The 13,049-nt window shown below is 43.9% G+C and overlaps 1 protein-coding gene across 1 annotated transcript in view; it reads left to right on the plus strand.

The window, feature by feature from the left end:
* Window positions 1-9,054: 9,054 nt before the first annotated feature.
* The window catches only part of fech (ferrochelatase), a 66,700-nt gene continuing 62,705 nt past the window's right edge, over window positions 9,055-13,049 (plus strand). The window contains exon 1 of the mRNA XM_085974434.1: window positions 9,055-9,297. Coding sequence (XP_085830560.1) covers window positions 9,261-9,297 — 37 coding nt within the window. The 5' untranslated portion in view covers window positions 9,055-9,260. The remainder of the gene's footprint in view (window positions 9,298-13,049) is intronic.

Here is a 13,049-nt window from a genome sequence, read left to right on the forward strand (position 1 = left end):
CCTGCAAAAACGGGGAAAGGTAGGAAAATTAATGAGATTAGATAAAAGATTTAGAAAGTAATTAACTTTTTAAAAAAACAATACGTGTTTTAAAAGCAACTTTTTTTTTAAAGACGCAGAAAGCGGGAAAAAGAAATGAAAAGTTTGGAATCAAGATGGCGGCGACTCACCTCGGTACAGAACGATAAGTCCCGCCCACACATGCACCGATTGGTGGACCGTCAGGTCACCGAAGCGTAGGATTGGTCAATCATCCCGTCACTCGACTCTAGGAGGGCCCGACGCACGCGCCAGGAACCTGCCCCCGCCACGCAGCGATTGGTCGACCGTCGGGTCGCTCGACCGTACGATTGGTCGACCTCGACGTCACTCGATGCTAATGAGCGGATAATGAGCGGAATGTTGAACGTTTTTTGGATACCGCGGGCGCAATTTTTGTCTGGCCAAAACGTAAATACGCTTATGACGGTTCTGGAATCGTAAGCTTTCTTTCGATGTAACGCACGTGTAGGTACGCTCTATAACTTTCGAGTTTGTACAATACAGACAGACAGACAGACGGAATGACAGACAGATGTATCCTTTTATATATATAGATACAGCACAGAAACAGGCCATTTGGCCCAACCAGTCTATGGCGGCATTTATGCTCCACTCGAGCCTCCTCCTGTCTGTCCTCATCTAACTCTATCAGCATAACCCTATACAGGAAACTTTTTTTTAATCCAGGACCGGCAGGGTGCCGGTTGATCAAAAAGGCTGGATTACAGAGAGGTATACTTACCAAGGTACGAGAGCCCTGTACATAGAAACATAGAAGATAGGAGCAGGAGTAGGCTATTCGGCCCTTCGAGCCTGCTCCGCCATTCAATGAGATCATGGCTGATCATCCAAATTCAGTACCCTGTCCCTGCCTTCTCCCCATATCCCTTGATCCCTTTAGCCTCAAGAAATATATCCAACTCTTTCTTGAATATATTTAATGAACTGGCCTCCACCGCCCTCTGTGGCAGACAATTCCACAGGTTCACCACTCTCTGGGTGAAGAAATTCCTCCTCATTTCAGTCCTAAATGGCTTACCCCTTATCCTTAGACTATGACCCCTGGTTCTGGACTCCCTGGCCATCAGAAACATCCTTTCTGCATCTCGTCTGTCCAGACCTGACAGAATTTTATAGGTTTCGATGAGATCCCCTCTCAATCTTCTAAACTCCTGTGAGCAGAAGCCCAATTGACACAATCTCTCCTCGTACGTCATTCCTGCCATCCCAGGTATCAGCCTGGTGAATCTTCACTGCACTCCCTCCATGGCAAGAACGTCCTTCCTCAGGTAAGGTGACCAAAACTGCACACAATACTCAAGGTGCGGTCTCACCAAGGCCCTGTACAACTGCAGCAAGACATCCTTGTTCTTGTACTCGAACCCTCTTACTACGAAGGCCAACATACCATTTGCCTTCTTAACAGCCTGCTGCACCTGCATGCTTACCTTCAGCGACTGGTGCACAAGAACACCCAGGTCTCTTTGCACTTCCCCTTCTCCCAATCTATTGCCATTCAAATAATAATCTGCCTTCCTGTTTTTGCCACCAAAGTGGATAACCTCACATTTATCCACATTATAGTGCATTTGCCATGTTTCTGCCCAATCACCCAACCTGTCCAAATCGTACTGGAGTTTCATGACATCCTCCTCACAGCATACCCTCCCACCCAGCTTTGTGTCATCTGCAAATTTGGAGATATTACATCCAATTCCCTCGTCCAGATCATTAATATATATTGTGAACAGCTGGGGTCCTAGGACCGATCCTTGCGGTACCCCACTAGTCACTGCCTGCCACTCGGAAAACGACCCATTTATTCCAACTCTTTGCTTTCTGTCCGCCAACCAGTTCTCTATCCAAGTCAATACCTTGCCCCCAATCCCATGTGCCTTAATTTTGCACGCTAACCTCTTATGCGGGACCTTATCGAAAGCCTTCTGAAAGTCCAAATACACCACATCCACTGGTTCTCCCTTATCTATTTTACCAGTTACATCCTCAAAAAATTCCAGTAGATTAGTCAAGCATGATTTACCTTTTGTAAATCCATGTTGACTTTGTCCGATCCTGTCACTGCTTTCCAAGTGCTCTGCTATTACATCTTTTATAATGAACTCTAGCATTTTCCCCACTACCGATGTCAGGCTTAGCGGTCTATAATTCCCCGCTTTTTCTCTGCCACCTTTTTTGAATAGTGGGGTAACATTAGCTACCCTCCAATCCATGGGTACTGTTCCAGAGTCTATTGAGTTCTGGAAGATGACCAGCAATGCATCTACTATTTCTAGGGCCACTTCCTTAAGTACCCTGGGATGTAGATTATCAGGCCCTGGGGATTTATCGGCCTTCAGTCCCATCAATTTTCCTAACACCATTTCCCTACAAATACTGATTTCTTTCAGTTCCACCCTTTCATCAGACCCTATGTTCCGCGGTATTTCTGGGAGGTTATTTATGTCCTCCTTTGTGAAGACAGAACCAAAATATGTATTTAGTTGGTCTGCCATTTCTTTGCTCCCCATTATAAATTCCCCCAATTCTGACTGCAAGGGACCTACGCTTGACTTCACCAATCTTTTCCTCTTTACATATCTATAAAAGCTTTTACAGTCAGTTTTTATGTTCCCTGCAAGCTTACTCTCATATTCTATTTTCCCTTTCTTAATTAATCCCTTTGTCCTCTTTTGTTGAATCCTAAACTGCTCCCAATCCTCAGGATTATTGCTTTTTCTGGCCAATTTATATGTCCTCTCCTTGGATCTTATGCTATCCCTAATTTCCCTTGTTAGCCACGGTTGAGTCACCTTTTTTGTTTTATTTTTATGCCAAACTGGGATGAACAACTTCTGTAGTTCATCCATTCGGTCTTGGAATGTTTGCCATTGCCTATCCACCGTCAACCCTTTGAGTGCCATTCCCCAATCAATCCTACCCAACTCACTCCTCAGACCATCGTAGTTTCCTTTATTTAAATTGAGGACCCTAGTTGCTGAGTCAACTACTTCATTCTCCATCTTAATGAAGAATTCGATCATATTATGATCGCTCCGACCCAAGGGGCCTCGTACAACAAGATTGCTAATTAATCCTTTCTCGTTACATAATACCCAGTCTAAGATGGCCTGATCTCTGGTTGGTTCCTCGACATATTGGTCCAGGAAACCATCCCGTAAACACTCCAGGAATTCCTCCTCCACAGTATTGTTACTAATTTGGTTAGCCCAATCTATATGTAGAGTAAATTCACCCATGATGACTGCTGTGCCCTTATTGCACGCTTCTTTAATTTCCCTTTTAATGCCATCCCCAACCTCCGCCTTACTGTTTGGAGGTCTATATACCACTCCCACTAATGTATTTTTCCCCTTAGTATTTCTCAATTCTACCCATACAGATTGTGTTAATCCCTTCTTTAACCTGTAATGCTACCCCTCCTCCCTTTCCTTTTTGCCTATCTTTCCTGAATATCGAATACCCCTGGATGTTGAGTTCCCAGTCTTGGCTGTCCTTGAGCCACGTTTCCGTAATCCCAACCAAATCATATTCGTTTACCTCTATTTGCGCAGCCAATTCATCCACCTTATTACAAATGCTCCTCGCATTAAGACACAAAGCCTTCAGGCTTGTTTTTTTAACGCTCTTAGACCTATTAGAATTATTATTTACTGTGGCCACAGGTGCAGGAGCCCCGGTTACACGGCACTTGTGCAGGAGTCCCGGTTACACGGCCACAGATCCAGGAGTCCCTGTTGCGCGGCCACAGGTGCAGGAACCCTGGTTACATGGCCACAGATCCAGGAACCCCGGTTACACAGCCACTAATATATAGTAAAACTTACCTGAACCTACTCCTGAATTTTGCCGGCTAAGAGAGATTTCCGAAGATTTCCCTTCTCCTTCATATGCTTACCTCGCCTCCCTTTAAATACAACTAAGCTGTTTGCTTTGACCACTCCCTTTGGTAGCGAGTTCCTCATTCTCACCACTCTGGGTAAAGAAGTTTCTTCTGAATTTCCTATTTGATTTCTTGGTGACCAACTAACATCGATGGCCTCGCTGTCTAAAAGTTTTTTTTCCTCATGTCGCCACTGGTTCTTTTGCCAATTACCTTAAATCTGTGTCCTCTGGTTATTGATCCTTCTGCCAGTGGAAACAAAAACCCTTCATGATTTTGAACACCTCTATCACTTCTACCCTTAATCTTCTTTGCTCTAAGGAGAACAACCCCAGTTTCTCGAGTCTCTCCACAAAAGTGAAGTCCATCATCCCTGGTACCAGTCTAGCAAATCTCTGGATGCTTTCTAAGGCCTTGATATCCTTCCTAAAATGTGGTGCCCAGAATTGGCCACATTATTCCAGCTGGGGCCTAACCAGTGTTTTATAAAAGTTTAGCAGAACTTCCTTGCTTTTGTCCTCGATGTTTCTATTTATGAAGCCAAGAATCCTGTATGCTGTTTTAAAGCTTTCTCAATTTGTCCTGCCACCTTCCGTGATATGAGAATTTAGATTTTGTACCAAATCTTATCCAGGGTTTGGAGACATTTTGATAAAATAATTTTGAAAATACTCTATAAAATTAGTTTTAGTTTAGATAAGTTGGGAATTTTTAGCGGTGTGCGGTGGTTTCAGTTTTTTTAAATTCATTCACAGGATGTGGGCTTTGCTGGCAAGGCCAGCATTTATTGCCCTTGAGAAGGGGCTGGTGAGTCACCGCCTTAAACTGCGCAGTCCGTGTGGTGAATGTTCTCCCACAGTGCTGTTGGGGTGGGAGTTCCAGGAATGTGACCCAGTGACGATGAAGTAACGGCGATATATTTCCAAGTCAGGATGATGTGTGACTTGGAAGGGGACTTGGAGGTGGTGATGTTCCCATGCGCTTGCTGCCCGTGTCCTAGGTGGTAGAGGTCACGGGTTTGGGAGGTGCATTCGATGCAGCTTTGGCAAGTTGCTGCAGTGTATTTTGTAGATGGTACACACTGCAGACATGGTGTGCCGGTGGTGGAGGGAGAGAATGTTTAAGGTGGAGGATGGTGCGCCAATCAAGCGGGCTGCTTTGTCCTGGATGGTGTCGAGCTTGAGTGTTGTTGGAGCTGCACTCATCCAGCCAAGTGGAGAGTATTCCATCACACTCCTTACTTGTGCCTTGTAGATGGTGGAAAAGCTTTGGGGAAGCAGGAAGTGAGTCACTCGCTGCAGAATACCCAGCCTCTGACCTGCTATTGTAGCCACAGCTGCTCCAGTTAAGTTTCGGGTCACTGGTGACCCCCAGTATGTTGGTGGTGGATTCGACAATGTTAATGCCATTGAATGTCAAGAGGAGGTGGTTAGACTCTCTTGTTGGAGATAGTGATTGCCTGGCACTTGTGTGACGCGAATGTTATTTGCCACTCACTTATCAGCCCAAGCCTGAATGTTGTCCATGTCTTGCTGCATGTGGGCATGGACTGCTTCATTATCTAAGGAGTTGCGAATGGAACTGAACACTGCAATCATCAGCGAACATCCCCATTTTTGACCCTATGATGGAGGGAAGGTCCTTGATGAAGCAGCTGAAGATGGTTGGGCCTAGGACATTTCCCTGAGGAACTCCTACAGAGATGTCCTGAGGCGGAGATGAATGGCCTCCAACAAACACAACCATCTTCCGTTGTGCTAGGTATGACTCCAGCCAGTGGCGAGCTTTCCTCCTGATTACCATTGACTTCAGTTTTACTAGGGCTCCTTGATGCCACACTTGGTCAAATGCTGCCTTGAAGTCAAGGGCAGTCACTCTCTCGTCACTTCTGGAATTATGCTCTTTTGTCCATGTTTGTCCATTTAGGTTATTGTTGAGTATGTGCCGCTTGATAGGACTGTCAACGACCCCTTTCATCACTTTGCTGATGATTGAGTGTAGACTGATGGGGCGGTAATTGGTCGGATTGGATTTGTCCTGCTTTTTGTGGACAGGACATACCTGGACAGTTTTCCACTTTGTCGGATAGATGCCAGTGTTGTAACTGTACTGGAACAGCGCGGCTAGTTCTGGAGCACAAGTCTTCCACCGGGATGTTGTCAGGGCCCATAGCCTTTGCTGCATCCAGTGCGCTCAGCCGTTTCTTGATATCACGTGGAGTGAATCGAGTTGGCTGAAGACTGGCTTCTGTGATGGTGGGGACCTTAGGAGGAGGCCGAGATGGACCATCCACTCGGCACTTCTGGCTGAAGATATAGGGCAGCAGATTTCCTTCCCTAAAGGAAAAGGACATTTGTGAACCAGATGGGTTTTTACGACAATCCAGTAGGTACATTGTCACCATTGCTGATATTAGATTTTTATTCCAGATTTATTTAATTAACTGAATTTAAATTCCCGTGTTGGGGGATTTGAACTCTTAGCCAGATCATTAATCCAGGCCTCTAGATTACTAGTCCAGTAACTTTTTTTATTCGTTCATGGGATGTGGGCGTCGCTGGCAAGGCCAGCATTTATTGCCCATCCCTAGTTGCCCTTGAGAAGGTAGTGGTGAGCCGCATTCTTGAACCGCTGCAGTCCGTGTGGTAAAGAAACTCCCACAGTGCTGTTAGGGAGGGAGTTCCAGGAATTTGACCCAGCGACGATGAAGGATCGGCGATATACTTCTAAGTCAGGATGGTGTGTGACTTGAAGGGGAACTTGGAGGTGGTGGTGTTCCCATGCGCCTTTGTCCCTCTAGGTGGTAGAGGTTGCCGAAGAAGCCATGGCAAATTGCTGCAGTACATCTTGTAGATGGTACACATTGCAGCCATGGTACACCTGTGGTGGAGAGAGTGAATGTTTAAGGTGGTGGATGGGGTGCCAATCAAGCGGGCTGCTTTGTCTTGGATGGTGTCGAGTTTCTTGAGTTTTGTTGGAGCTGCATTCATCCAGGCAAGTGGAGAGTATTCCATCACACTCCTAACTTGTGCCTTGTAGATGGTGGAAAGGCTTTGCGGAGTCAGGAGGTGAGACACTCGCCGCAGAATACCCAGCCTCTGACCTGCTCTTGTTCCCACAGTATTTATGTGGCTGGTCCAGTTAAGTTTCTAGTCAATGGTGACCCCCAGGATATTGATGGTGGGGAATTCAGCGATGATAATGCCATTGAATGTCAAGGGGCAATGGTTAGACTCTCACTTGTTGGAGATAGTCATTGCCTGGCACTTGTGTGGCGCGAATGTTACCTGCCACTTATCAGCCCAAGCCTGGATGTCGTTCAGGTCTTGCTGCGTGCTGACATGGACTGCTTCATTATCTGAGGAGTTGCGAATGGCACTGAACACTGTGCAGTCATCAGCAAACATAACCATTATGCTACCATTCCCACTAAATTATATTCTTAGTTAAGCCCCTGAGGGTTTGGCAAAATTTGTCCTTGATAGTTGAGCAAAACACCACAATATTTCTGTACCTCTCTATTATCCAAACCTTTACATAGTTGATATTTGCATGATACCAGCCACACAGTAGCAATCATATTCAGATGTTTAAATACCGCTTGTAAATGCTGGCTGACTTTTCTCATATGTGACTTTTTGCGCCATAGTTTTCTATGAAGTAGGGCAGTGTAACTAATGATTAATTTACTGTGTTAAGTTGCTCGAAAAGAACACTACATAATAGGCTGCTCCTCCATTCATAAGCTGGGGAACTCCTCACCCACCCCTTTCCTACAAGCTTCAAGGTTTTAAAACTTGAGCATGTTGTTACTCAATCCTGATTGATCATCTTTCATTTTTTACTTGTGCAATATGGGCGTAGGCTGTTTACTTGGTTTCTCAACAAAAAAAAACAAATTAAGGAGAGATTATGTGTCATTCTTCCTTGAAAGTCCTGTAAATCTGTTGATTTATAGCTGTTCTATGCTTGGCCAGTGGGTAGTGTGCCAGAATTGGCCTCAGTGCCCCTTGGACTTGGGAAGGGAAATTTGGCCAGGAATCCCACTTCTGAACACGATCTTGTGGTGGGTGTTTAAAGTGTATGGACTTCGGGTGAAGACAGGCTCCTGCTTGGCTGTCTTGCCCCTTGCAGTCAAATGGCTCATTGACAACTGCTGTCGAGTTTGCCTACATCACAACAAAGACTAGACTTCAAAAATACTTAATTGACTGTGAAGCACTTTGGAATGTCCTGAGGACATGAAAGGCACTCTATAAATGAAAGTTCTTTAGACACAAAAATGAAGAATGGTCACTTGGCAGAGGGTATTCTTCCTTTTCAAATATGATTATTGCCTCTGTCTCAATAACTTGTGGTAAAGCACTTCATGTTGTAATAACCTTCTGTGTCACCAAAATTATTTTAACATCTCCTTTCTTCTGGTGATAATCCAGAGTTTGATTCCCCTATGTTACAAACCAACCACCTGTAAATACCAAGAATTTCTCAAAGAGAAACGTCACAACTCAGCCTACACTGAATATTATACAACAGGTTATTGTCTTGCAACGTTGTAAAAAAAATGAACAAGAAAAACAAGATATATTGTGCAATGAACAACTTATGGCTCACTCCAGAGCACTTGTTGTACAACACGCTCTTGCCTTACAGTATTCATTGCAAACAAATCAAAAGACCTTCAGCAGACCCCAATATTCAGCATTTCTTATCCACATTTAACAAGGTTTTTAAAAACTTTCTTTATAGTATTTTTTTTTGAAAGATGGGGGGGAAAATTGCAGGAGGAGTTCCCACTTCCCCGTGGCAGCGCCTCGATTACAAAATTCTCATCCTTGTTTTCAAATCCCTCCATAGCCTCGCCCCTCCCTATCCCTGTAATCTCCTTCAGCCCCCCTCCCCGAGATATCTGCGCTCCTCTAATTCTGCCCTGTTGAGGATCCCTGATTATAATCGCTCAACCTTTGGTGGCCGTGCCTTCTGTTGCCTCGGCATGAAGCTCTGGAATTCCCTGCCTAAACCTGTCTGCCTTGCTACCTCTCTTTCCTCCTTAAAACCTACCTCTTTGACCAAGCTTTTGGCCACCTGCCCTAATTTCTCCTTATGTGGATCAAATTTCTTTGTCTTAAAATACTCCTGTGCAGCGCCGTGGGACGTTTTCCTACGTTAAAGGCGCTATATAAATACAAGTTGTTGTTGTTTGCTGGTGGGATGTTTCAGAGTGAGAAGGGGGTGGTGCACCTTAGTAGCCAAGTGGAACGGCAGCAGGGGAGTTGAGTGCGGAGCCTGGGACGGCTTTGAGAGCTGCACAAACAACATGGCGCTGCTGAGGCTGGCCGCTCGCCTGTGTGTTGGTGAGTTTAACGATAAATTGTTTTTTTTTAAAAAAAGACGATTTGTAGACGCTGGCGACTTTCCGATTCTCCGGATGGAAGCGCCTGCTTCTCCCGGGGCAGAGCAGAGCCGGTGGGCGAGGACGGGTCTGGGCGGCTGTTGTGTAACTTTTCCCGAGGTTTGTTCCTGACAGAAAAGGTCGTTTTGCCGGCAGGAAAATCGCGCCGATCGCCCGATAAATGCAGGGTTGGTTTTTTAGGGGGGGAGAAAACGGAAGTTATTTAGCGATGAAAACGCTTCTTTTTTGTGTCGGTTGATGTGCTGGAATTTCTAGAAGCGGCGACTGTGTGGGCGCATCTCGTCAACCGACGTTGTTTACCTTTAATTCGAGGTTATTTAGCTTCACCTGTAAACCCGAGTTTGGATTATCGTTAGACTGGAGCAGATCCGGATTTAAATGACTATTTTATAAATGTATGATAGAATAGAGAGCCGTATAGCTACGTTTTGCTGATGACACTAGGTTAGGTGGCACCGTAAATAGTGTACGGATGGGCATTGCGAAGGGACAATGATGGATGAAGCGAGTGGGCAAAACTGTGGCAGATGGCGATCACTGCGGGAAAGTGTCTGGTCATCCACTTTGGACCCAAGAAAGATAGATCAGAGTGTTTTCTCAATGGCGAGAAGCAAGGAACTGTGGATGAGCAGAGAGACTTTGTAATCCATGTACAAAAATCACTGAAAGCTAGTGTACTGGTACAAAAAATAATTTAAAAGGCCTTCTCGAAAGGGTGGACGTTGTGTTACAGCTGTATAGAGCTCTGGTTAGACCCCGTCTGGAGTACTGGAGTAGGATATATTCTTGGAGGAGGGTGCAGCACAGATTCAGGATGATACTGGGCTAAATAGGTTAAATTATGAGGACAGGTTGCCTAGACTAGGCTTGTATTCTCGAGTATAGAAGATTAAGGAATTATCTAATTCCAGAGTTTAAAATGATTAAAGGATTTGATCGGGTAGATATAGAGAAACTGGTATTTGAATCACCACGCAGCGAGAAGAGTTTTGATTTCATAGAAACTTACAGCACAGGAGGCCATTCGGCCCGTCATGCCTGTGCTGGCTATTTGAAAGAGCAGTCGTGCTTAGTCCCACAACCCAGCTTTTTGTCCATAACCCTGTAAGTTCCATGTCCTCAAGTACCTGTCCAACTCCCTTTTAAAATGATTTATGGAATCAGCTTCCACCACCTTTTCAGGTAATGCATTCCAGATCCCAACATTAACCTTTGTTTATTTTACAGCAGCTGGGGAATTTAAATTCAATTAATTACATAAATCAGGAATAAAAAGCTAGTATCAGTAATGGTGACGATGAAAACCCATCTGGTTCACTAATGTCCTTTAGGGAAGGAAATCTGCCGTCTTTACCTGGTCTGGCCTATATGTGACTCCAGACTTGCAGCAATGTGGTTGATTCTTAACTGCCGTCTGAAATGGCCAAGCTCACCACCACCTTAAGGGCAATTGGGGATGGGCAATAAATACTGGCCTTGCCGGTGAGGTCCGCATCCCATGACTGAATAAAAATAAATTGCTCCCAAGTTTAAAATCAATTTGGAAAGATTTTAACAGTTAAATTAGCTTTTACTTTAGCTTTGTAACTAGTACATTTTTCAAATATTGTCAAGTGTCCCACATATTGTACTGTACTTGCACTAATACTATACATAACCACATTTTTTCTATTCTTTATGAACATATTCAAGATTGTTTAAGAATCACAAAGCAAAGAGATTTTAATTCAGTCATTTTGGACAGGATTCAGATTTAGGTCCTGAGGGTGAATGGTGAGTGTCAAAACCATTATACCACTTAGACCCCAAAAACCTATTTTACAAACATTACCTTTGCTCTTCTGACAGTTTCAACTAACAATACAGAAATCATCACACCACCAAGTAGGGAGAGCTTGTACTTCTGTCAGCTTGGCTCAGTAGCACTTTAACCTCCAAATTAGAAAGCTGTGGGGGTCTAGCCCCACTCAAGGACTTGGACATTTACAGAGGGAGTAATGCATGGTTAGAGGTGCAGTCTTTCAGATGAGACATAAACCGAAGCATCACTGAAACTCTATGCCTGGTCGGGTAGATGTAAAATATCCAATGGCGCCACTTCCAGAAGAATAGTGAGTATGAGTGTCACTGAGCCAATACCACCGAAACAGATTAACCAGTCACTTATCTCGCTTGCTGTTTGTGGGAGATTGCTGTGTACAAATTGTCTGTAGTGTTTGCATACATAAAATGACTACACTTGAAAATAATTAATTGGCAATGAAGCACTTTAGGTTATCATGAAAGGCACTTTATATAAATGCATTTTCTGTCTCTTTCTCTTTTTTTCTGAGTTGACCAGAAGCATAACCCAGTACTTAGACCACTTGGCCACAGACCTGTACAAGGATAAAATGAATGTTCAGTTGGGTTTTAAAAAAATTGGAGTGCCTGCCTACCTTTCCTGTATTCTCAAAGTGGCTAGACCTTTTAAGATTTCAAAATAATGTTGGTATCTTTCAGTTACCACTAGAAAAGGACATCATCAATAGGGAAGAACCGCAAGGGGGATGCCACTTTAAGCTCGCTTTGCTATTCTCATGTCTCTCACTTTTTGCTATATATAAGAGGGCTCTCAGCTCGATGCCAGTTCTTTTCTCTCTTGGCAGATCCACCTTCTGAAGCTGCCAGCATTTGTCAGGAAGTCATTTGCTCTTGTACAGTAAATGAGGTATCAGCAAAATAAGAACAACTGAAAATTTACTTTGAGGAGATATAGATGAAACTGAAGATACCCAAATGCAGAGGTGGAGTTAAAAGGACATAGAATTTGAATAATAGTGCTGTTTCATTTAAGAGAGATGGACTGAAATGACTGTTAATACTGCAGTCTTGATTTCTAACAGTACAGACTGGTTTATTTTTCACTCCGTGTTTTCTTATTTTTTGCGTTCCAATGGACAATGTAGCCAAAGGTTTTAATGATACATGGCAGATTTCACAGTAAAAGTGGAACCTCAGTTTTGGGTTCACGGGGAAATAAATACCAATAAATATTGGGTATCCTTCATGTACATTAACTGGTGTCAGTAAAACTAAAGATATTCTCTTTCATATGATAATGGCATCACCCACTTAGGTTTGCAGCAAGTATAGCTTTTTCCCGACTTGTTTCTATGTACTTTTTTGTTTTGATTAATGTCACTCGGTATTCTTAAGTTATCCCACAGCCTCTTGTTTTGTTTCTTACTCCATTACAGGACTGTTGAAGGCTGCACCTTCATATATGAGAGAACTGGATTTAGTAGTAATGTTGCAGAAATCCCAAGTAGTTTCCCGTTGATGGCAAAATAAATTTAGGAATGTAGTGTTCCAGGCAACTAAGGATGGGCAATAAAAATGCTGGCCTTGCCAGCGACACCCACATTCCATGAATGAATTAAAAAAACTCCTGCCATTTGTTCTGATTTGCACAGTCTATATCCTCCTTAGTGGCTGAAGGACATATCACAGATCAGCAGTTCCTTACCTGCCAATCAGTAGTGTGGGAAGCAATTGCAAAACACACTGTCAGAGCCTCTAGCTCCACTTAGAGATGATTCAGATGAGATGAAATTACTTGTGCGAGATGTAGCTTCTTTGTAAAAATTAAAACAACTTTCCAGTAAAAAAACTACATGCGGAGCAGAAAGATGATGACTTGGGAGCCTCACT

The sequence above is a fragment of the Somniosus microcephalus genome, chromosome 2 (genome assembly GCF_052327205.1).
Source record: "Somniosus microcephalus isolate GS21.2 chromosome 2, FLI_Smic_1.0, whole genome shotgun sequence".
NCBI lineage: Eukaryota > Metazoa > Chordata > Chondrichthyes > Squaliformes > Somniosidae > Somniosus > Somniosus microcephalus.